A 25406-nucleotide genomic window follows, 5' to 3' on the forward strand; every position below is an offset into this window, starting at 1 on the left:
ACATTCTATGATTACAATGTCTTATTTAGGGAAATGTTAATATCCACTTATCTTGAGAATTTATAGAACAATTTCTATTAATTAAACATATTGTTATACCTAATTCTGTTATGCATAGGTCTATTCATTCTGAGACCAAAAGATGAAGTGAGTTGTAGTGTGTTTGTCATATGCCACGGGTCAGGGAGGAGCCTCTTAGCAGAATTTGCCCAATGACACACCTGCACAATTGGAGGCAATGGACCATCAAAAAGCCATAAAGTTTTTACTGGCCCTGCGTGCCTTTTTACCGGCGCCCACTCTGTTTACCTCCCTTGAACTGATGAACCAGACTTTCAGAAGATCTGAGTGGTATCTCCTTGTTTGTTGTGAGTCTTTCCTCGTGCAGGAAACAAGTTTGTAAATGTATATCCCTACAAATGGAATGTAGGTCAAATGGAGACAGAATCCGGAGAACATTCATTCCATATGTCCTGCTGGAAGGGTGCAGTAAGACGGGGCAACCCCTCACCACCCGGCACGTTTACAAACATGCACTAAAGCACACTCTGGGGACAACTTGTGAACAGCACATGGGGGAAATATTTCCCCCGCAGTACACTGGCCCAATTCATTCCCCTTTTTAATCCGCTCTCTGCTCTCTAATTTGGTCACGGCTTCTTATGCAGGTCTAAGTCAGACTGAGTTAGTGGTGAAGGCCACAATAGACTGGTTATAAACACTGGTTTATTATGCCCCCTGCTCCTACTGTGTCCAAGGTGACTTTCAGCATCTGAGGCGAGCTTTCTCCACGTGTTGACAAAGTGGTTAGGAAAGACGTTTTTTAACAGACGTTTTAACAGTCGTTTCAATTTAATTACTTGGTGACGCACGCAGACCTGAGAACAGTTAGAGACATGTCACACAGCGATTTATTATCTTTAAAAGCATGTTAACTCAGGACATGTTGGCACATTATCATACTCAGGGGTGAAAGTGGGATTCAGGCTGATGAGGAACGATCCACATACACACTTAGTTAAGATTAGGGAAAGACCGTAGTGTGTTTTAAAACAATAAAAGTGATAAGAAGACACAGTGTGTGATGCCAAGGGGTCCTGACCAAACACCCATATGTGATGAGTTCGGAGTAAAGGCCCCGATCACGTGAATGTATCAGCGGCAAACCTTCGCGTAAAACATTTGCATCCTGTGGCAAAGCAAATCGTAGTGTGGCTTCATGTGGAGTTCCACTTGGGTGAACTTTGACCCATGAAATTCCTTTTGCATTTGCGTATGTGTGACCTGGCCCTAAGGCTGGAATGCCAGCTGCAAGACACATAGAGCAAACTCACCTGACCTTATTATGTATTAAACTGCCAATCTGATTAATTTGAATAATGGAAGATGGCACAATGTTGTTCTTATGTATGTTTTGTACTGCTTTGTATTGCTGACTAATCTAGACCAACCCTAAGAAAGAAGTTTGTATTTTTTGCGATAATTTCTGATGTTCTTTTTCAGAAGAGAATGTCTGAGGAGCACGGGACAAATGAGACTGAGGGCAAAGTATCAGTAAATATATATAAATGATAAGTTGTTGCAAAGGGAGTTGTTACCCGACTTAAAGCAATCTGAATTCAGGACAGGGGGAGGATCCGATGGAAACATGTTACAAGAAGGGCTCGCTGTGATTCAAGGTCACACTCTGCCTGCTGGAGGCTGCAGTGCGGTTGATTCACATCACAGGCAGAAACATAGCTCCTGACTCACGTCTCAAGAGGAGTACAGGTTCATTTCACTAAGCCGCAGACTTAGGGCTTAAGTCTTTATTTCATAAGTTACACATATACTGTACACACACACACGCGTGGCAGAACATTATGCACACCAAAAATACATGGAATTATTAATGCACTGAATTGACCCTCCGCTCCCATTACACAATAAAAACACATTTAAATAGCCTGTTTATTTCAATGTTTTTAAATGCACTTCATAGCCTGCTTATTAAGATTTCTATATTAATGTCACTTTGTAAATTTAAAATTGATTTACCTTAAGGTCTCCTAAGAAGGGGTTTCTTCCTCTTTCCCATTAGAACCATTTCTGTTTACCCTTGAGGGCTTGTGAATGTGTGGGATGCATTTCCATCCATATAGTCGCTAATTTTGGGAGGAACTTTAAATGTGTATTGTTTACAGCCTTGTTTACATCCCTACATCCCTAGTAGTTTTTGTCCCAGGCTTTTTTAGCACATTGCTACATTATAGCCACCAACTCTTACATAATATGCGCATGACAAAGGTTTTGCTGTGACAGCATGAGAAGGAAAAAAAAAAAGCCACAGGGCTTCAAGTCCTTTTATCCGAATTAATTAAATTCTGATTCTGACGGGGAAACGCAGCGTACGTTTGAGCAGGTCGGTCTTGTTCAAACTGTTTCCTGTTTCTGTTTACTGAGTGTGAATACCTGAGGGTTTCCTGGTTTTACTCCGCAAAGTTTCCAGATAACTTTGTATAACCACCTCCTGGAAAAGCCCCAGGGTTTTCTGTTCACAGACTAAATTATCACGAGACATCATCAAAGCGAAGCAAATTCATGCATGCTGTTACATGCTGACAGGGATCTTAAATATTGCTCAGACATAGTCACACTAAATGTAAACACTGCTGAGACACAGTCCTGTGGGGAAGCCGCACTGTAACTGAGCAGTTTCACAGCTGCCTTTTCAAGTTAATACAATAAAACCGTCGTCTGTCGTTACCCTCAAAGCAGCAATTTGATGTCACATATCATATTTTGAATGGATGAAAAGGATTTAATCGAGTTTTTGTCGTGCAGGTTTCTAGGTGGTTGCATGAACCAATGGCAGTGAAAAGAAAAATAAATATAATATCAGTGGTTTATTTTGAAAGTAGTTGAGCTTTTTTTATGAAAGAAAACTCTTATATGCTTCATATTTTTCTTAAAAATGTAAAAAGATATAACATGTGGATTCAACTGTGAAACACATGTTAGTTACTATGTGAATATATAAATGTATATATATTTTTTTTTTTCAATGAATCTTGAACATGACCTTAAAATGCTGCACCATTTGTATTTATATCCATGTTCCCACGTGATTGTGGATGCCTCTTATTATTCAGCCTGACCTGAAAATAATTTAACTTTTTCCTTTTTTTTCCTCTAGTGAAACCAAGGCAGCCATGAACCTGTTCAGGAAGGACGCCATTTGCTCAAAGAAGGAGAAGGATAAAGAGATCCAGTACGAGGAACCTCCAGATGGAGGTTGGGGCTGGATGGTGGTGCTGCATTGCTTCCTGGTATGTCCGCCTCATTTGTATGATATGGTGGTGGCTTATCCAGTGTAATAACATCAATTCAGTCAGGAACACTTTGTCATGATTTTACCCATTTATTGCACAAAATGTAATATACAGTTATGCTTGGCTCCATTCTTTGGATGTTCCCTGGATTAGCCAAGAAGCATGCTCTCTCTTCTTCTAACCATGACCTGACTATCACCATTGACAACTCCCTCGAAACCTCCACAGAGTTTCTAGGAACCTGGGTGTGACACCCGACAGTCAACTCTCCCTAACTGCCAACATTACTGCAACAACCGGTTCCTGTAGATACATGCTGCACAACATTAGGAGAATACGTCCCCTTCTCACTCAGAAGGCGGTGCAGCTTCTGGTCCAGGCTCTGGTCATCTCACACCTAGACTATTGTAACTCCCTCCTGGCAGGTCTACCTGCTGCTGCCATCCGACCTCTGCAGCTCATCCAGAATGCAGCAGCTCGACTGGTCTTTAACTTAAGTTCACTCACACTACTCCGCTCCTCCGCTCCCTTCACTGGTTACCAGTGGCTGTCCGCATCCGTTTCAAAACACTAGTACTTCACTGCGTACCGTGTTGCGACCGGATCGGGTCCAGTCTACATCCAGGACATGGTCATGTAGACTGTATCTTGCCTGCTGGCAAGATACATTTCTTTCTCTCTTCTTCCACCCACGACCTGACAATTACCATTGACAACTCCGTGTTAGCCCCCACCCAGACTGCTAGGAACCTGGGTGTGACACCCAACAGTCAACTCTCCCTAACTGCCAACATTACTGCAACAACCCGCTCCTGTAGATACATGCTGCACAACATTATGAGAATACGTCCCCTTCTCACTCAGAAGGCGGTGCAGCTTCTGGTCCAGGCTCTGGTCATCTCACACCTAGACTATTGTAACTCCTTCCTGGCAGGTCTACCTGCTGCTGCCATCCGACCTCTGCAGCTCATCCAGAATGCAGCAGCTCGACTGGTCTTTAACTTAAGTTCACTCACACTACTCCGCTCCTCCGCTCCCTTCACTGGTTACCAGAGGCTGTCCGCATCCGTTTCAAAACACTAGTACTTCACTGCGTACCGTGCTGCGACCGGATCGGGTCCAGTCTACATCCAGGACATGGTCAAACCTTACACCCCAGCCTGTCCACTCCGCTCGGCATCTGCCAATCGGCTTGCTGCTCCCTTACTGCGAGCTAACCACTCAACAAAATCACAACTGTTTGCTGTCCTGGCTCCTTAATGGTAGAACCAGCTCCCCATCGACATCAAGACAGCAGAAAATCTATAAATATTCTGCCGCAGACTAAAGGCACATCTCACTACACCTTGGATAAAAAAATGCAAAACATAAACAAAAATTTAGTTGCATTTATATGGCACTTTGTAGTTTGGTTCTTTTGAAGCAAATTGTACTTCCTTGATTCTTGTTGTTCTGGGTTTGTACCCTCATGGTTAAATGCACTTATTGTAAGTCACTTTGGATCAAAGCGTCAGCTAAATGAAATGTAATGTTATGCAATTAATTTGTAATGGACGACTGTAGAGGTGCAACAATGGCAGACTCTGTGAAACACAACCCTCTACCTGTGTAGTATAAAAGGCTCATTCTAAGGTAACGGATTCACAGTGATTTTTAGCTTCAGGTGATGAGCTGATTGTGGAATTTTTGCACAAATTTGCTTCGATACTGTGAAAATAGAAGTTTGTCTTAAGAGGAAATATTTAATCCAATAACATTGAACAGGTCCCAGCTTGTACTGCAGTACTTGTGCCACTTTTTGATAACACGTTATATTTTCATGTTATTGCCCATATGTGTGTTATACAGAGTTTGAGCACAAAGCCTGAAATGACAACATAATAGAGAAAAATTCATCTACCTCCGAGACAGACTCAGCTAATAATGATCTTTATTTCCATGTGTGCAATCAGGTAAATGTCCTAGTGATGGGAACACTGAAGAGCTTTGGGATCTTCTTTGTGGCTTTCCAAGACGACTTTGGAGGCTCGTCAGAGAGCATCAGCTGGATTGGTTCCATCATGTCAAGCATGCGGCTGTCTGGAGGTTAGAATCTGCATCATCTATGTAGCTCATTTGATGGAATTCTCTCTCCTTCGTGTCTTCTTTTAATGTAGAAAGATGAGATTAAAGCTGTATGTATATATACATATATATATATATATATATATATATATAGATATAGATATCATTTGAACTCTGTTTTCCTCTGCATGCATGTTTACTCTTAAGGATTGAACAGGAGAAAACAAGCGATATTTTTAGATCCTGAGGTTTTGTGCTTCCTCCTCTGTGTGTTTTGCAGCACCCATGGCCTCTGTGGCGTGTGCCAAGTTTGGAACCCGGACGACCTCCATCACTGGGGCGTTGCTGGTCAGCGGAGGCTTCATCATGAGTATTGCCGCAAGCAGCGTAGTGTTCCTCTACGTCAGCATGGGAGTGATAGTTGGTGAGTAGAAATGAGATTCAAACCCAAATGTTTAACTAATGACTCTAAAAGGACAAAGCAAAACTACGGCCCTCCTCTGCATGAGGACAGCTATTTAAGTCAGTGGTTCTCAAACTGGAGGGTGGGGGCATACAGCCAATGCAATGGTTGCTGGGAAGGTAAATAAACAAGTTAAATTCAAGTTGGAATTTCTTTATTTGTTGATTCCCCTATCATTATGACATATATATTGTTTTGTGACTTCGGAAGTGGGGCACGACAGAAAAAGTTTGACAACTACTGATTTGAGGTCATTGTTTGTGAACGACTCTCTCTTGACTGCTCACATTCCTCTGACTGACACGTTCTTTGACAACAACTCTCTTCACTTAGGGATGGGTTTCGCACTGCTATACCAGTCCTTCTCAGTGGTCACAGCTCTGTACTTTCGAAAGAGGTTAGCAACGGCGTATGCGATTGGACGTTCTGGGATGGGTTTGACCTTTGCCCTTGCCCCATTTACTCAGCTGCTCCTGGACCTATATGCCTGGCAAGGTAGGGAGCACACATCTTTTAATTTAGCAAGCAGTGTTTTCTTAGCATCTTTTGTGGAGGGTTGAGTTTTATTTTGTTCCACAGGGGCGATGCTGATTCTTGGAGGTCTAATGCTGAACCTGGTGGCCTCTGGGATGCTTCTGCGACCAATCAATGTAAAGCCTCCTGTACCAAACGCTACCTCTTCCCCCACCCAAAAGAGCCCTGCTGTTTCCCTCAAGAGCTCCTTAGAGAAGGAATACACCAAGAGCTGCTTGAACGGCTCCTCTCACTTATCCAATGGCATCGCCAAATCAGACTCATCCCCTTCCCTTCCTCCCCCTCACAGGGACACTGAGAACCTGGGGGGCCAATGTACTCAGGGACCTGAGGACCAGTCAGTGACACCTGAACTGACCAGACTAGTCCTCAGTGGTGTGAATGGCCACGAGCCTTACCAAGACTCGGTTCAGTGTAAACCCATCACTCCGGACAGCTCAGCCGAGCACAATGGCGGCATGAATGGGTCCACCATTGTTGGACATCCCTCGCATGCCAGCACACCCAGCGAGGTGGCCGTCGTACAAACCAAAGTACTGGATTTTTCCCTGCTAAAGGACCCGTTCTTTTGCATCTACACTTGGTCCGTGGTCTTCAGCCAGCTGGCCTACTTCATCCCTTATTTCCACCTGTCTGCCCGAGCCAGAACCCTGGGCATCGATGCCATGGATGCTTCATTTATCATCTCTGTGGCAGGTGAGACACATTGGTCAAATGTTTCTGTGCTGTTATTATCCACCTTGAAGGAAGAAAAGTGGTAGAAGTCTATCTGGCTTCTCTGATGAGGGTTACATGAGATAGGATTTGGCAATTCACTATCATGTTTACACAGCAGAGCCGTTTCCTCGGGTATAGAATCAATTAGAAAAGCAGAAACAACTCAAATCAATAATTCGCAAATGAGTTGAATCTCTTAAGTGGAATGTGTACAAGCACAAGAGTCTAAAAACAAAACGTCATTCAGCAGATTACGTGAAAGAATGAAATCTTTTTTTAACTCAAGACAATCCATCATATATAAATACACAAACTGTGTTTTCGCACACACAGATGGTTTTGTTTTGTGGTGGATCGGTAAAGGGTGCGTTCTCTACTTGCTGTCACCATATTTAGTATTGAAGTTCTACCAGAAATCCCCTCTTTGACCTCACCTCCCTAATTAAAACATTTTTGAATTATTCTAATATCTAATAGAAGCACCCATTTCACAAGACTTCCATCCCTGGTTAACTCTGTAGAGCTGTTTTCAGACATTCACTGGACTTCTTATGTGAGAACACAAATGTCCGAGTCAGTCTCTGTGGATATTCTTCCTGTCAGCCCCCTGGTAAAAACTCCGGAGAGTGAGCCTGTGTGAGAGTGGAGATTGATATTTCATGGAGAGTGAGTGAGTGAGTGGGCATGATGATGATGTGACAGACATAAAAACGAAAAAAATAACAAAATTAATACAAAAATGGCAGAAGGAAAGACAGCTATATTTGAAAACTTTTGGTGATAAGGGACACGCCTGCGTTGTCGACGTGCTGGTAACAAAAACATGTGGAGGAATTTATACGTCATGTCCAGCCTCCTGTATGATCTACCCAGCAGGCACCACCCTTAACCTGAACACTGCGGACATTTTCCTGTTGTTTTAACGCGCCCGGACCAGGACAATCTCCTGCTGCGTTCTTCAGATGTGAAAGATAAAGTCAGGAAAATGTCTAGACAAATTGATTTGCACATTATCTGGAGTTCACGTGTAACAACTGCTGCTGTGTTCTCTGTAACTTTTCATTTTTGTCTTACCGCTTCATACTTTTTAAACATGCGTAATTGTTTAATCATGACCTTATGAAGGTCAAAGCTAGTCTCATCACGCAAGCTGTTGCACAAATGTCTATTAGATAAGACCCCACTTTTACATGTCTGAGATGTGGATAAAGATCAAAGTCAAACAATCGCACTCCTTATGAACTGACTGACTGTCGCCGTGTGTCTTTTTCGACTGTGGCTTCCAGCAGGAATTTCACAGAGACTGTGAGGCAGGAGGTCCAGGTTTAAATGGTGATCCCAAAAAAAAAATTCCCGAGTCAACTTCTAGGCATTCATTATTTGTGAGCTGCTCAGTCTCTGCAGTCTTATGTAATGAATGTGCTTACATAAAAGCTGAACTTTGGTCCACTGGCCAGGGTGTGTGGGTTCAGCAGTACGCCATTGAACAGAAAACAGCATTAACATGTTGACCACACGCCACATGTGCACGTGTAATTCAGGTGCTTGGTCAGGCTTTGTGAATAATTGAAATGCTCCAGATGGGGTCGAGCATTTATAAGTTACAGGCTTCTGTTTTGTAATCTCTCCCTCAGTACTCAGATGTGACTTTCACATGGTATGAGACACATTTGTGAGATGAGAGGTGAGAGATGTGATTGTGATTCTAAACAAGGAGGTTTTTTTCACAGAGCATCTTTTAAATGTAAAATTACATCTGATTGTTTCCTTAAAGGGATAGTTCACCGAAAAATTCAAATTCACTCGTTCTCCACTCACCACTATGCCGATTTAGGGGCGGGTTAAGTGTTTGAGTCCACAAAACACTTTAAGAGTTTCAGGGGAAAACAGCGTTGCAGCAAATCCAATACAATCAAAGTAACTGGTGACTGATCCTTCAAATAGAAAAACTTGACATTCAAATTTGACTCGAAACGGCACCATTTACACCATGTTTTTAGCCTAAATGTCCGCTACCGGAAGTAGCGATGCTACCACACACATGACTCATACCCTTTGGTGAGAGGTTCTGTGCAGTGTTTGCGTGCGAAAGCACCAAATTGCACAAATCAAGATCCATCAGTTATTCCCTGGGAAATCACAGAAATGGTGATATTAAGTAAAGAAGAAAAAAACTGTCTCTGCCCCTTGATCCAGATCGGCACCAAAATGTAATAAGATCTTCCCTGACCGATACCGCATCCTTCCACCACATTTCATGGTAATCCGTTCGTTTTACGTAATCTTACTTGGGGTAAAATGGTCAAACAAAATAGAAATTAAAACATTTGCACAATCTCCTGGTTGTATGTGCCAGTTTATCAGCTTGGCACATCTTGACTTGACTTTATTTGGCCACTTGTCCTTACGAAAACGTTTCTTCAGTTAACCCTCAGGATTACACAACGGTTTTGGGAGCTATTTTCGACGCCACCTCTGACACAGAGAAAAGCATGATGCTGACACCGTGATAGTACCCGTTAACATTTATAGTAACACTGACACACTACACTCTGTTTTATGTTTCACCCTCCGTAATTGTCATTTTATGCTGCATTTACTTGAGATATCTCAGCAGTGTTCGCATTAGTATCGAACACTGCTGGTTTCTCTCTGGTGGAAATTTTGTTTTAACCTCTTATCAGACAACACGTTTTTTCATGTGGTTTTGAGAGACAGAATATTTTTAAATGTAGCATGACATGCTTTTTTATAGCCCAGATATTTGTCTCCTGGAGATGGAGATGTCACATGTATGAAGCAACCACTACCAATTGCTACTCCTGTGTCAGAGTCCTGTCCATGCCTGGTTCTAGGCTTCGTTATCTTTTTAATTGCCGTTGCTTCTTTAGTGTTCGTTTAGGTCTAATGGCTTAATCCTCACTGGCCAGTTCTCTTGTTATCCGTTTTGGAGGGATGTCACTGCTGAGCCACAGTTTGATCTCTTTCATGTTTCAGGCTCCAAGAATATGAGAAAATCTTATTTTATTTATTTATCAGTCATTTGAATTGATTGCAGGAATACAAACTACTGTTGAACATGAATAAGAATGTGATTGGTTGATTCTGATCACAGCCACATCCTTCATTGTAACACCCCGATGCAACAAGTGTACTGTATTTTATATTCCCCAAGTTGTTTTAGGTTAGAGGTCACTTTGAAGGTGGAACAAGTTCTGAAATTATTTATCTTTATTAAATTGTTCACATCACATATCCCTGTCTTTTAAACTGGGCTGTGTAGGCTTTTTATATCCACCATATGTTATGTAGACTTCCTGGAAAAATACAGTGTTACCTTTGTCAGCGTAGAAGAAACAGCAGCTGAGCACCGCTGCAAGAGAAAGTGGGGGGAAAAAGACAGAGGCCTCAAGAAAACAATGTCCTTCACGAGAAAGGCAGCTGGGATGGAAGCATTAATGGATCGAGACCAAACTATGTTTGGGGTCAAATAACATGGCTGTGTAAAATTACACTGGATGTACTAAAATTAACAGGTATTAGACCAGTTTCTAGGGAACCTCATCTATGGAGCTGTAAACAAACACTATCTGATGGGCTGTTGGTTTACCAAGATGAGGATTCGTGCCAGCGAGCAGCGAGCAGCACGTTTGTTCTGTCACATTGTCTGGTCATGTGCGCTGTAATGAGAGACAGAGCGAGGGAGACGGGGTGCCACCCGCACCACAAAGCCCACATCCCAGTGTCCCACTGTGCCTCTTCCCCCGGGCCCAGCGCTCGTCATAGGGGCCCATTGACTGGGATGAACGAGGGAGGCCACTATCATCCGGGTCGGGTCTCTTCGTCAACTCTCAGCCACCGTCACTGGAGCTAACTGAAGTCGCTAAGCAACAGCTTACCGAGTAAAGTTGTTGGCGTGGTGACAACAGGGGCTCTCAATGTTGTTCATGTCCCGTTCTAAAGTGGCCGATCCTTTTCAGAGGAGCACTGAGGCGGCAATACGTACAAAAGAGGAGGCAAGACAAGCCAACAACAACCTCAGAGAAGCTGGAAGAACCAATATTCCTTTTATGAGCCGCTGCTTTAATCTATTGATGAAATGTCCTGCTTTGAATAAGAGGGAATGCAGCTCCCATTTGTTGAAATTCTCCCTGTATAAGAAATAGGCACAAGCAGACTCAAAGACCCAAATCACATCTCAAACACAAGGCAGTCCGAAAAAACTGAAAATCAGATCAGGAAACAGTGGCCGTAGCACACTAGACACACCATGGTCCTACAATGAACAAATGGAGAGACTAGATCAGGACAGAGACTATTCTCTGGGGGAGGGGAGACAATAAATGCGAGAAAAGAGGTGAATATTTCATAATAAAACAGGAAATAATGACAGGAACACGAGGGTCTCTACTGAAACTCTATAAGTGCATGGTCTAAAGCACATGACACAAGTGCATCTGCTGTTCGGACAAGAAAATGTACGACTGAATGAGTCTGAAATTAACACTCGCGTTGCAAATTACGTTGATTTGCATTGTGAAATGGGGCCCATAGGAATACACAATCACGACATTAGCAGAAGGAGGAGACGTGACAGCTAATACACCCATACCTGCTAGAACTACAGAGAGAACCGGACAAAAGTGATCACGTCCCCAGTGCACTCAGCTTCAGCTGCTACTCGGAGAGGCCACATCTAAACTGCAGAAACTGAGTTTGAACACGACCAGCTGCAGCCCTGGGCCGACCTGCTGAGCCTTAGACACACAAACAGACTCACAGCTCATCTGTACGCAAGCAGGGGACACCCCGGGACATTGTCTTCGGGTCGCCAGAGGAGGACACACAAACATAGCACAGCTGCATCATGTCATCTCTCTAACCTCGGAGGAGAGGGACGCTCACGATTCTGTTATGTAAGGAAAGCGGAGGCGTTCACTGACGGGACTTTTCACCGTCCATTCATTTGGGTTTCATTCGGAGCCTCAAAGATTGAAGATGTAACTGATCATCATTTATTAACGTCCACGTGTTGATGGATGTACGATGACATGTAAATATGCGTACTTAACTTAGTACGTTCGCGTAAGTGCTGCATGAAAGCTCAGTAGTTTCTTCTGCATCGGGATTCGAGCTCAGTTTGCAGTTGTGCTGCAGAGGCTGAGAGAGAGGATGGGTAACTCTGATCTGCACAGAACCAGTTTGTTTCATTGATCAGTGGCTAAGCGCAGGCTGCTTGTAGCTATTCCTGTGACGGGTCAATACACCACTGCAGTTTCCGCATCGCCTATCGCGTTCCAGTTGACCTCAGCACTGAGCAGCACATATTTGGCCAGTCATCATGCTGTACCTGCACGGAGCATACAATCAATAAGGATGGGCTGGAAAGTAGCTGAGCTGGGTGTTGTCGGTGTTATACAGGTGTTAACAAGAAATTTGTTAGTGCCTTCTCCTTCTTCTGGTACAGCAGCATTTTCGTTTCACAGACAGTGACGACAGGGACTCGTCTGGACTTGGTGCAAGATATTAATTACATCTACGCCCCCTTTGTAACAGGTTGCATCACATTCTTTCTTTGCCCTACCATCACGCACATGCACATGCAATGTATGCCCACACCTCGTCCTGCCTTTTGTTTTTATGAAGCAGACAATAAGGGAATTATTCTGAAGACAATACATTTAAATGCTCAGAGCTCCCTGCATTCATCTTTCACAGATTATCTCAGGTGAATTGAAACTACACTACCTACCATCAGGTCATGTGTTTGACAGATGAACAGATACATGTGCATCTGCCCCACTAAGTCTAAACAGTAACTAGGTTTATAAATAACTGTAAGTCACTCTGGTTTCTGGACTGGACTGGATCTGGATTTCTAAAGGAGAAGAGAGCAGCTCTTTCCAAACAGCAGCTTCCTGTCACTACCTGAATATTTTATTGTGTTGAATGTTTTACCCTCCCTGTCTCTCATTCGTTCCTTTTAAGAAACTCCAGCAGGATGACTCAGTATCACCGCTGCTCTTCCAGGGAGCTTGTGTAGAGGTTGTGCAGGAGTCCTCTCACAGTCACCTTTCATCTCACTCTCTCCTTCACATTTTACTTTGAGTACAATTATTTCTAACGTCGTTTGGTTCTTTTTTTATGATTGATTGGTTGTTTTATTGCAAGATACCATTATATAAGAAAGAAACCAGGGTAGCAGCATCAAGAATATTTTTGAACAAATAAACCATCTTGTTTTTTTCTCCAAGATTTAAAAAGCAATTTAAAAGCAGTAAAATTAAACAACTATTCCATTCTGTCGTCATCAGTGAAACAGATTTTGATAAGACATCTTCAATTTAATTGTATTTGTATAGCGCCAAATCACAGCAGACATTATCTAAATGTCTCTCGACCGGTTGGAGTGAGAGGATAAAAATGGGGAATGAGGGGAGAGAAGAAAGAGAGAGGGACCAGGAACAGTTATGTAACATTTCATATAATATAGATATTCTGAACTCTTCATAATAAGGGCAATACAGAAGAAAATGTGATTCATTCTTAACCTCACATGATTCAAACAATTTACCTGTTGTCCCCAGAGATGTTGACCTTTGACTCCTCCATCGGTTTGCTGTAACATCCGATTCAATGCGTGACGTGAATATACGTTACTAATTTTGTATTTAACCATTTTTTCTTCCAATGCACCAAGTAACTTTTCCTCTAATTGTGTTCAAGCTGCATTATAAATTCTTCTATATGTATAAATGTACACACATCTTACACAAACGGGTCTTCACTCCACCTGCCCAACCCCCTCACCTGTTTGCTTCTTGTTGCAGGTATCACAGAGACCATCGCCCAGCTAGCCTCAGGCTGGGTGACAGACAGGAACCTGTTTCATAAATACCACTACCACAAAACCTACCTGATCCTCTGTGGCCTGGTCAACCTGCTGTCGCCGCTCGCAGACACCTACATCCTGCTCATGGTCTACGCCATCTTCTTTGCCATCTTCTGTGGCGGCTACATGGCGCTGCTGCTGCCTGTTCTAGTAAGGAGGCCGTCTTATCCGAGCAGTGTCGTGCATTTGTTCTCACTTCAATCTACCTCTGTTACTATAGTTCACCAGGGTTGTAATTTTTAAGCAGTAATAGATAAATAGATAGATGGGTTTATTTGGCCAAGTTTGTTTTGCATGAAATAATGACCAAAATAAATTGTCCGTAAAGGTGAAGGCTAAAACTGAGACGCCCACTCTCATCACACATAGCACCTTCCTCCAGCTCATCCAAACTTTTAACTGTCCAGATAATAACTATTACTTTACTATTATCATCTCTAACACAAGTGCATAAACCCAATATTATTAATTAATTAATTAATAATAGGATTATTTATCAAGTGTCTTTATCAAGATCATTCCATAGATTAACCCCTTTATTGAAATATATATTTGTTTCCCTTTAGTCCTCGCCCTAAATGCTTTGTTACAGGTTACATGAACCATAATTTCCTATAAGTGATGAAAAATGATTAATGAAATTCATGTGAGGGCTTCCTGGAATTAACCGAGAAGATTGTCGGATAAATGAAGATCGTGTTCAGTTGGTTTGTCCACATGGTTAATTTTTGATTCATTTTTAGTGGAATTTGTTTTCCTGTATTCAGATCTGTTTGCAGCAGTTAAACTGAACATGCAACAAGCAAACAATACAACATAATGAAGTGGAAATAATGCAAAAACAGGACTTAAGCCTGCTGGCAGCTCACGTTAAGTATGTATTATGTTAGCCATGCTCACCATTAGCATGCAAGCAGTTGACAATTAGCACTAAACACACAGAAGGGGATGTCTTCAATTTGTTTGACTTTTGGTCAGAAACCAAAGAATTGGACACATTTTAACCTGGTGATGTCACTAGATGAAAAGTCATAGGATTGTGATTACAAGACATTCTCTGGAGATAATGAATTTCTGCACCAAATTTCATAGAATTTCATCCAATAGTTGTTGAGACAGTTCATCCAAAGCCAAGTTAAGGAATTGTTACAATCATTGCAATAGACTATACCATTTTAAAAAAAAATACAAAAAAACATAACAATTTCAAGGCAATCAGTAACCTCAAGGCAACCTCTGTCTGGACCAAAGAGATCAAATGTCACAGCATGGCTAAGAATGAAAGAATATATATATATAAGATTTCATTACTTTTTAATATCTTCCATTGTTAATTTGTTCCCTTTTGTAATTTCAGAAACACTGAGACATTGAAATATGCAAACTTGCATTTTTTTTAAATGGAAGTATTCTAAAATCTTTGACCAGTATTGTACTTTTTTCAGGAAAGAAACATGAAATATACTGTTGCCAAACTTTCACTGATAAATTCAAAGATGTTGAAATGTTTCAACTCAGCTTTAGTCATTGTCATGGTCACAGGGCAGTTAGAGTTACGATTCTGTGAATACGTGGTTCTCACACAGTGTTCTCTCTATGTCACTTGACTTTTCACACGATACCATCAGCGTCACTCTCTCTTTTATCAGAGGGTAGATTATTTAACATGCGAGACCCTCCAGTATTAGACCATATCAGACTATTAAATCGGGTGAATTCGCAGTAAAGTCTATTTGTGTGAGGGGAACTTTTGTACCACGTAAAGGTGAAATTACATCATCACATCATTGTGTCACGTACTGAAAGAGAAAAGCTGAGGCAGTTGATCGGTGATATTCCTCAGCTGCCGTTATGGGTGGAACGACGCATTAGGTCAGCGAGTATCCAGTGTCTCGAGGTCACATCACACCTGAAACCAAAAACATGAGAACATATGTGGTGTGACTTTATTTGGCAGTGGTGTTGTCTCAAAGGCCAAGACGTGCCTCAGGGCCAAAAAGATGAGAAGCGTGACTGGAGACCATCTAGGGATGGGATCACACCGACAACATGTTGACGTCCTGAGCCAGTGCTTACTGCCTTATTGGATTTGTACTCATGGGTTTATCCACACCCATCTTCAAACTGGGACTTCATTGGGATCTGGGTTTTGATATCGTGATACACATTAACACAAAGTACTCAAAACCCACTACAGTTGTTGCTCCCACCACGGCATGACTACATTTTGCCATGATTACACACGCACACACTCACCTCACACACATACTTCCATCTTTTTGAGGTCACTCATATTGGCCCTTATCCAAGGCTTAACCATCACAAATGCCTAACCTCAGCCCTTAGCCTTATTTTCATCTAAAACTGTTTCTAACCTGAAACTTAAAACCAAGACTTAAGCCTTAAACACACGCACGCACGCACGCCCATTCCCTTTCCTTTAGTGAACTTCTTTTGTGGTTACAACTTTACAATATCCAACTCAAATTAGTAGAGGCAGAAATAACCTCACTGTCAAAGTGCCACAGCAGTCTTTACTGCTGATGAAGAAGCTGTAATTTATAGCTGTAGGGTGAGAAGAAGCGCCGCAGCAGTGGGGCAAATAATGTATTAAATGTATTAAGTTAAGTAATGTACATTTACTGTCATATAAACCTATTCTACCAGAACGTCCCAATTATGAAGCTGTAGATATGGGCACTTTGAATTAAAGCATGTCTGCCCCTGTTTAAAAAGTAGAACAGGTGTCTACACATCATAAAACATGCTGACATCTCATCATGCCATGTCATCTAGTTTGAACGAAAGCAACTAGTGACTGTTGTAATGTTATCTCACGTGTGTGTGGGTGTGTTGACAAACGTGTGCAACAAAATTATACACCTGGAAGCTGCTGTTACGCCCAAACAGATTTATGACTCTTTCAGCTCGAGACAAAAATTAGATCTGAGTTACTGATGTTTGCTGTCGCAGCTGAATCAGTGACATATACCTATATTTTAAGTTATACCAGGTTTAATAAACTCAGTGCTGGGTGCGAAACAGTAAGAGAAAACACTGTGATTTGGACATTTGGTCATTTGAGGTCTCACTTGCTGTTCTTTTTCCTTTTTTTTATTATAAATCAAGTATATATCCTTCATCTGTTTTAGTGTACGCATTTAAATTGATTGCTCCAGGACTAGATGATATGGCCAAAAATTATAGACTGATAAAAATGTTCATGTCGATATCGATAATTATCATGATAAAGGTCACATTATTATCTCTTTTATCTCTTCTTTAACTCTTCTTTATGAGGAGAGAATGACAAAAAGATTTGTAAGTAAGCGTTGATTACCACCAAACATTTATGATTGATTTAAAAAAAAAAAAGTAATCATCACAGGTAATGAGACAAAGACAAGAGATTTAAATTCCACGTTGTTCTTATTTTATCTGACCTATATAGCAGGTGTCATTGTTTTTGCTGACCGTCACATTTACACTTGAACGCATCATTAGCGGGGGGAATCATAGGTGAGGGAGAACTTTGTTGTGAGCTGGGTCGAGCAAAGATGGAGCCGAGGAAAGCTGCTGATGACGAAGGGGAATCAGAAAGTCCAACTGAATCATTCAGAACTAAAAAGAGGACTCGCAGAAAGGACTCAAGTGAGGACCTGTCGCTGTGTGTGTGTGTGTGTGTGTGTGTGTGTGTGTGTGTGCGTGTGCGTGTGTGTGTGTGCGTGTGTGCGCTGTGCGCTGAGATGCGAGCTAACGGGACCCTGGGACCGTGTAAAGTGCGCCGCCGCCATTTAGAAACTAAACATGGACAATATTTATCCAAGCCTCGAGCATCTTTTTAAAAATACGCCGAGAGAGCATCGGAGCCAGCGACGCGGCGACATCAGCCCTCTCATCGGGGGACACAGTGTCACTTCACGCGATGTGTGATTCAATATCGAGATAAACTGCTTGAGGTGTTGAAATCCAGTGTTACTGTCAGTTTATGGACACGTGATAGCGAGCGATTCTGTTTTTTTGGGGGGGGCTTAAACGCTTCAAGTGTATCTGGTTACGCCTCAAATGTGTTTTTCTTCTCCCTGATATTCTTGTCCTGCTCTGTTATACAAACAACAACAATATATTTTTAACAATCCACTATTTGCACTTCATGTTTTTTGTTACATTGGTTGCTTTGCTAATTGTTTCGCTTAACATGTGGATGTTATTGGATTTGCACCGCACATGCCTGCGTTCATATACAATTATTTTTACTATACAATTAATAATATGTATGATTCTAGTCCTGTGTGTGGATCATATAGTTGTAAATTGGGCCGCGGCATTCTTAAGTTTGGGAACGGCTGCTTTAAACTATCTGAAGTAGATCAATCATGTGTACCACTGTGCTTTCAAAATGCTTCTCTGCTGCGTTTTATTGACCAGCCTATCGCTATTTATTTAAAATCAATACCTGCTTTGGACCATTTTTCTTATCGTATTGCCATAGTAATATGAAGCATATGTGAGTTGTGCAGAGATAAAATGTATACAAAACTCACTATTGGCAGTTAGAGTAAGTACAGTCGTAACATGTGTTGTTCTCCTCTTCAGGTGGATCTCGTGGGGGCAGAGAAACTCAACAACTCCATGGGCTTCTCCATGTTCTTTGTCGGCCTGGGCTGCCTCACGGGGCCTCCTTTAGCCGGTGAGTGGGCCGTGCCATTGAAAACCTTCAGGATTCGTACATGTGTTAACCCACTTTTTACACGTGCGCACAACAACAAACACTTACTACACGTGTGCACTGCATGTGCGCGGGATTGGAGCCAAAAGCACAGAGTGAGGGTGAGGCTTGTACACAGGTGTCATAGCTTCAAACAGGCAGTAAGTGAGTGGAGGGATCGGGGATGGGTCTGAAGAGCCCAGCTTTGGGAAAACTCATTTTGCGTGTTTTGCAGCTCATTTTCATGGGCCCTTGAATTCCTTGCAGTGCTTCTAAGTGTGTGTGTTTGCCTGCCTATGCGAGCATTAAAGAGACTAAGGAGTGTGAAACTGAAATGCACCGGAGAACAGCCTATAGTTAGTGCAGCCCTCAATGCAGACTTGGACTTTGGGGGTTGCCGGATCAGATTCCACGCAGCCTATGGGCGAATCATGTGTTGATGGCATGGTATGAGTCACTTTGTTTAAGTGATGGCAGATTATCCCTGTTAGCCGCACGGAGCGGTCTCTAATCTGAGATCAGTTTTTTGTTACAGTGTTTTTTTGTCAGATCAGGTTGTTGCATATTTCGTCTAATGAACAATGTCTTTTCTAGGTCAGCTCAGAAAATACCAGCAACACCGATCATCTGGTCAACACATGAGATAGAACCACTTTTTCTCTTTATTATATGGAGCCCTGAAACTTTGCGAAGAGCTTCCTGTGGTTGTCTGAGGTATTTCCAGGAAAAAACAACTCCTCTGGCCCTTGCTGTTAACATTTGGCCCCAGTTAAAGTGTAGTGGGCGGGCGGGAGGGGGGGGGGTATTGACCTGGTCCCTGTATGGGGGTTTCGGGATTGAAATATGACTAATGACCCCCTTTAAGGTGAAACGGAAATAGCATGAGGCTCTGTTTACAATCCCACTGGTTCAAGTAAGAGACTGGTTTTAGGTAAAGTGTGGTTGTGCCTTCGGGCCACAGGTTGTGATAAAGTCCCGGTTGACCAGTTCCTCCCCTGTCAACTGTTTGACCAGCAGCTGCTGTGCCTGCTTTTCATTTGCCCCCCCACAATTCCCCTGTTTGAAATTAAATGTAAACATGACTCATTGTTAAAGAAAACAAATAAGAACACAGGAATGAAGTTATGTAGACTGTCACCTGCAGTATAGTCGACACGTGGGTCAGCCATATGCCAAACAACTGAGCCCTCACTATCTGTAATGTGACATGTGAAGAATGAAAAAAAAAAACAGTTCCAATAAGAAACATGTGGAGAATATAAATGCATATAATATAATGCAACTAATGGTTTCTAATGGTAATGGTTACTTTTTATGAAGCGGTTATGAAGGATTAATAAGAATAATTGTTATGCAAGTAAATGTTAATTGATTGGTTAAGTTGTTTTTTTGTTTACTTAATAATGAGCTACGGTGGCTGTCTTGTGACATTTGGGGGGAAAATCGTATGTGGCCACGAAATTATTACGTGTGGGAATTAAGAGATAAGTTGTGGCCACAAGTTGGTAAGTCGTGGCCACGAGATGAGAGATGTAACACCTCACTTAATCACATGATGGAGCCTCTTTAATGGGCCTTAGTTGGACACACACACTGTGCATTAGCTCTGATTGAAGCCACACTGCGGTGGAAATGTGAAAATTACTAGTCAATGAAAACAATGATCGCCCGAAGGGGAACATTCTCTCCGGCTCAAAGATGAGCAGATACGGGATTTGTGGTCGACTGTCGAAACAGTCAAAGCTAAACTTAAATTTGACATCATAATGTTCTATTCTACGAAAAGAGCAACCGCACACTCAAATCTGTGCAAAACATTTGTAATTTGCCATTAGTAGATCTTGTCAATCAGTAGAAAACTTAGATTTGCCCAGATTTGAGTGTGTGGTTGATCCTTCCATTGAGTTGGAATTTGGAAACAACACGTCTGATGCCACATTAGCTGTGTAGATGCATGTATTTTTTCTCTAAATAATAATACTCAGACAAACTAGACACAGTGTGAAAGCACCACCTCAGCACTTGTCTCTACATTATATACAGATATAGTCATGCACTGATGAAGAGACAGGCTCTTGAAGTGATTCTGTGTTGTTGGTGTTTTGCAGGGTTCCTTTACGACTACACTCAGACTTACGACTGTTCTTTCTACCTGGCCGGGCTCTGCTACCTGCTCTCCTCCCTCTCCCTGTTCTTGGAGCCGCTGGCTCAGCGCTGGAAGGCCAAGAAGGACCTGGCCCTGGCCAAGACGGCAGAAAGCAGCTGCAAGACAAATGGCTGCTTCACCCTGGAGCGCCTGCAGAACGGCGTTGTGTAAGAATGACACCCAGGGAGAGCCTTGCAGTGGGCCTGCCAACCTTGGACCATGGACTGCAACTTAAAGTTGGAACCTAAGTGACTCTTAATGTCTGCAAGAGAGTTACATAGGCTGGGGGGGAGGGGGATATGACCACAGTAGCATGATTTTTAAGAGAGTACGGTAGTATGGACATTATTAGATTATTGTGTTGAACTTTTAAAATGCCAACATTTTACTGTAAAACTGCAAAATATTATACTCCCCATCTTTATATTATCAGAGGTGTATGCATCCCAACCGAGAACAACCCCCTACAGACCACAGCCAGCATGTTAGCAGCTAAGCAGCCACGACTTACTGAAACATGATCTGTTTTTCTAATACAACAGCTTTGCAGTAACATCTCGTAGCTGGAAACTAAGCTATGCAGTTGAGCTTGACTTCCTGTTTTCAATACATTTTTCTGCGACGACATTAATGCAAGCACATATCCACAAGGGGAGGCTTTTCACCTGACCTCCTTGAAAGCCTTTTCCTGTGTCTGTACACCTTTACTCACTGATATGCACTTTGGGGCCAGGTTGTGATCATGCTGCATGACATTTCCTCTGACCTTTTACTTCCAGATATTTGAGATACTGAACAACAACGTAATTGCAGCCTGTCTCTAAAGACACGATGTGTAATTTGCTCCATACAGATCCACAAAAAAGAAAGAAAAAGATTCTCTTAACCCAAACAAATGTTTGTTGGCACAAGAGTAGATTGTATGGCAAACACTTATTGATCAGTTCATTTCACATTGACACATCATTCAGACTTGGCATTTTTTTATATCTTACAACCCATACATACTCATTCATACCTTCAGCTCTTTCATACCTTTTACAGTTTTACTGGAAGTTGAAGTTTTATTCTTTTTTTTGGAGATTTTTTGAAACTATAATGGCTGGTGACACTGATCTGTGCACCCAAGGGAAAGGGCTTTACAGTTTTTCTGAACGGCCAAAACACTGAACCCTGTTCTCCAAACAAAACTGTCAACTGGAAAAACAACTTTATCGAACCGATGACTTAGTTGGCAGGAATGTTCAGATATCTAACAATAAATATTTTTCTGTAATTTTACAGTAAAGATCTGCTCAGAGTGCAGTGTTTTGCATTTATTTGTGTAGTGTGTAATTATTGCTGAGTCGTGTTTATGCATTAGCTGGCTTTCTTTGTTATTTGATGGCAATGTTTGGTTCTGGGTAAATAGTTTTGAATCAATTGTTTGATTTTGCAAGACAAGTCAAACGCTTTGTGAGTGGAGCTTGAATTTTTGTGTTTGTGTTTACTATTGATAATTGGAGAGGAGGTTTCAGTAAATTTGTTTTAACAATTCAGAGAAACTGTAACATAACGTTTTAACCCTTCAACCCTTTCAAAACCCCGTAATATAAACTGACTTATCTCTCACCCCTGAACTGAGAGCTCAGCTACTTTCGGAGTCCGTGCTGACATGTTGGACACACCTATATGGAAACTGCTCACAGTGCACATGCTTCAACTGCACGTTCACTTAAGATGAAATTCCAACAGCTTTAAAATCAACACTGGAATGTCAAAGTTTGACATACCAGCTGAAACATGTTCCGGTTGGTTTCATACAATGTCATTTAAACTGCTCACAAAAGGAGCTGACATCTGCTTAAACTCGGTTAAGCGCATAACTCCGCCAATATATGCCTTTCAATTGATTCCATGGGAAATCAGTGAAAATATCATAAAATTGTATCCAACAATGTTACAGAAAACTAAATCCTGGATCCGGTCCCTGATCTGGATCTGACCCAAACTTAAATGGGTTCTTCCCTGAGTGGTACCACATCTTTCCACCAAGTTTCAAGCAAATCTGCTCAGTTGTCTTTGTGTAATCTTCAACTCAAACAAAACACCACCGGACAGGGGTGAGAACATAACCTCCTTGGGAGAGGTAATGCAAACTCTGCTGCTGACACCTGCGCTGCTTTCAGTACTTCAACCAACCCTTCAGCTCCTTACACCACATTTAACCCCTTTTTAACCTGTTTACACTCATTGCATTGGCAATTTTCTACACAGATGAGCTCACTTTATTTCGCTTAGAAATGTTGATATTAAATTAAAACCTCAGTGATGACCTTTTTAAATGCTGCAACTAGAAACTGCTGCTTTGGTGGGTCACAATAATAAGCATTTAAAATGGTATGTGGTAGTACCTGCTGTTAAGAAAACACTCACGCCCTGCTCGTCGTCGCCTGTAAGCCGTTCTATGCAAACACACACAGAGCAGGATTTACATTTGACCACCCCGCCTATACGCACAGTCATTTTAACCTAAGCAAAGGTTACAGCTCTTTTAATGTTTCCTGAACATACGAATCACAAAGAGAGCTGATGGAGCTGATGGAGCTGTTGTACGCTGAACAGCCGGAGCTTCTGTGTGATCAAGTGTCATTTTTATCAACTTTTTATGTCTGTAAATCTCTGACCAAGTGTGTTACAAAGATGTTTTGCCAATGTCGCCCGTAAAAATGCAAGGGCCCACCACACTGACTGTTGCCCAGCCTTTACAGTGCCTGCAAGCAGCCAATTAATGGCAATGCAACATATTATTTTATTTTGTTTATACATGGGAGTGTATTGGTTGTTGAATCTTTTTTTTAATATATATAGTAGAGGTTTTTGTTTTTTCAGGGGGTTCCTTGTTTTTCACCGGTTTGCCTTACAGGGTACTGTGCTGTATCTTTATTAACTTCCTGTGATGTCAGTCAAAGACACATTAGAAACCTTTCGACAACTTGAAGCTCATGAGTGATGAGATGGACAGCGTGTATAATTTAGACCACTATGACCATCCATTATTCAGTCATTTCCCAGTCTTGATTATGGATGGCCCAGAATCCAGAGATGGACATGTGTTTTGTTATGCTGCCCTCTTATGGCAGGGGAATGCATCTACTCAAAGAATGCTGTGTCAATTAGTACCAAGTTATTCCCCCTCAACTCACTTTCACAATACTGAGCAAGGCTCTTTGTATTGTTTCAATAACAACAGTCATGCACAAAAGCTCTTTAGCCTCACGGGTTGCATTCACCACCAGTATGCTATCAGGATTTAGGGCCTCTGTATATTTTGTACCATAATAAATCTTTTATGAAATGTATTTGATGCTTTAAAAAGGTAGATTCCGTTTGGAATTACTTTACTTGATAGTTATCTGGGTATGGCAAGGAACTGTATCTTTAAGAAATACTTTTTATGGCTCTTTGGTAATGTCTCAAACCTCCCTGGTAAGGAAGTGAGTTCTGTTCAATGATGTTGGATGTTCTCGTTGCAGCGGATGCATTCATGGGTGAAGCACTGTTTTGTTACAACTCTTTTCTCCTGGATTTGCAAACTGAGTTTAGAACATATGCTTAACGAATCATAGATATCGTTTTCCAAGCCTTGTAACAGTGCCAACTCAGCTCTAATAAACTGACGCGTAACTCAGTCTGTTTTTGTATCATTAAGACGACTCAAAGTAATAAAATGCACTGATACCAGACCAATTTATCTCAATGCAAAAAACACACAAGTTGCAATGGATTTAACCTTTTTATTGACACATTATTACGACATACTACAGTGAATAAACAAGATTATTTGTGAATATTATGGCATTCATTTTTATCTTGGACCCAGCAAAGGCTTGTTACAATTAATACTCTGAAAATATCAACTTTATAATGTAAGAAACACTTTGTTATTTAATAGCATTAATCAAAGCAGGGTTACTTACAGGAGATGAGACCTGATGGTGTGTCTATCAGATGCACCAGCGGCCATCCAGTGGAGTTCTGTATGGGCGACATGCAAATAGGTTTTAATGTCAACAGAAGTAAACAGTGTGAAATGGTCACAAACAACGGTTTGATTGTTTTGAATTTAAAAACCAGTCAAAATGTTTGTTATTACAAAGTTAAATGTATATTCTGATTGGTACTGTAACAACATCCCTCTAACTTAGGATACTACAGTGAACTGCAGTGCAGATGATGAAAATCAATGTGAATTCTTAATTATGACTTTTGTAGCTTTATTTTCCCACCAGTGAATGAGATGATCTTTCTCACATTAATGCGTGAGTCAATACTTGAATGGCACTCGGTATGAGCGCAAGCCTCCGCCAAGGCCATCATTTCCTTTAAATTCAGTCAAGCTGCATCAAATGTCAAACACTCATAGATATCAGTTCCCTAAATGTGCCTGATCCATGAATTATTCCCTGGGAAGTCAGTGAAGATTTTGAAAACCAATGCCCTATCTCAAAATGTTAAACCAAGTTAAAACAAATCCTAGATCTGCACCCTGATCTGGATCTGCACCAATATTTAAGGGGTTCTACCCTGAT

At 41.7% G+C, this 25406-nt stretch overlaps 1 protein-coding gene across 2 annotated transcripts in view; it reads left to right on the top strand.

Moving 5' to 3' along the window:
- Positions 1 to 24508, top strand: part of slc16a4 (solute carrier family 16 member 4) — a 30291-nt gene extending 5783 nt beyond the window's left edge. For both annotated transcript variants that reach the window (XM_035159004.2, XM_035159002.2), the window contains exons 4-11: positions 3176 to 3308; positions 5264 to 5396; positions 5656 to 5799; positions 6172 to 6333; positions 6418 to 7068; positions 13920 to 14131; positions 18578 to 18671; positions 20798 to 24508. In XM_035159004.2, the coding sequence (XP_035014895.1) occupies positions 3192 to 3308; positions 5264 to 5396; positions 5656 to 5799; positions 6172 to 6333; positions 6418 to 7068; positions 13920 to 14131; positions 18578 to 18671; positions 20798 to 21006 (1722 nt within the window). In that variant the 5' untranslated portion in view covers positions 3176 to 3191 and the 3' untranslated portion in view covers positions 21007 to 24508. The remainder of the gene's footprint in view (positions 1 to 3175; positions 3309 to 5263; positions 5397 to 5655; positions 5800 to 6171; positions 6334 to 6417; positions 7069 to 13919; positions 14132 to 18577; positions 18672 to 20797) is intronic.
- The last annotated feature ends 898 nt before the right edge of the window (positions 24509 to 25406 follow it).

Source organism: Hippoglossus stenolepis, chromosome 6, assembly GCF_022539355.2.
Source record: "Hippoglossus stenolepis isolate QCI-W04-F060 chromosome 6, HSTE1.2, whole genome shotgun sequence".
Taxonomy (NCBI): domain Eukaryota; kingdom Metazoa; phylum Chordata; class Actinopteri; order Pleuronectiformes; family Pleuronectidae; genus Hippoglossus; species Hippoglossus stenolepis.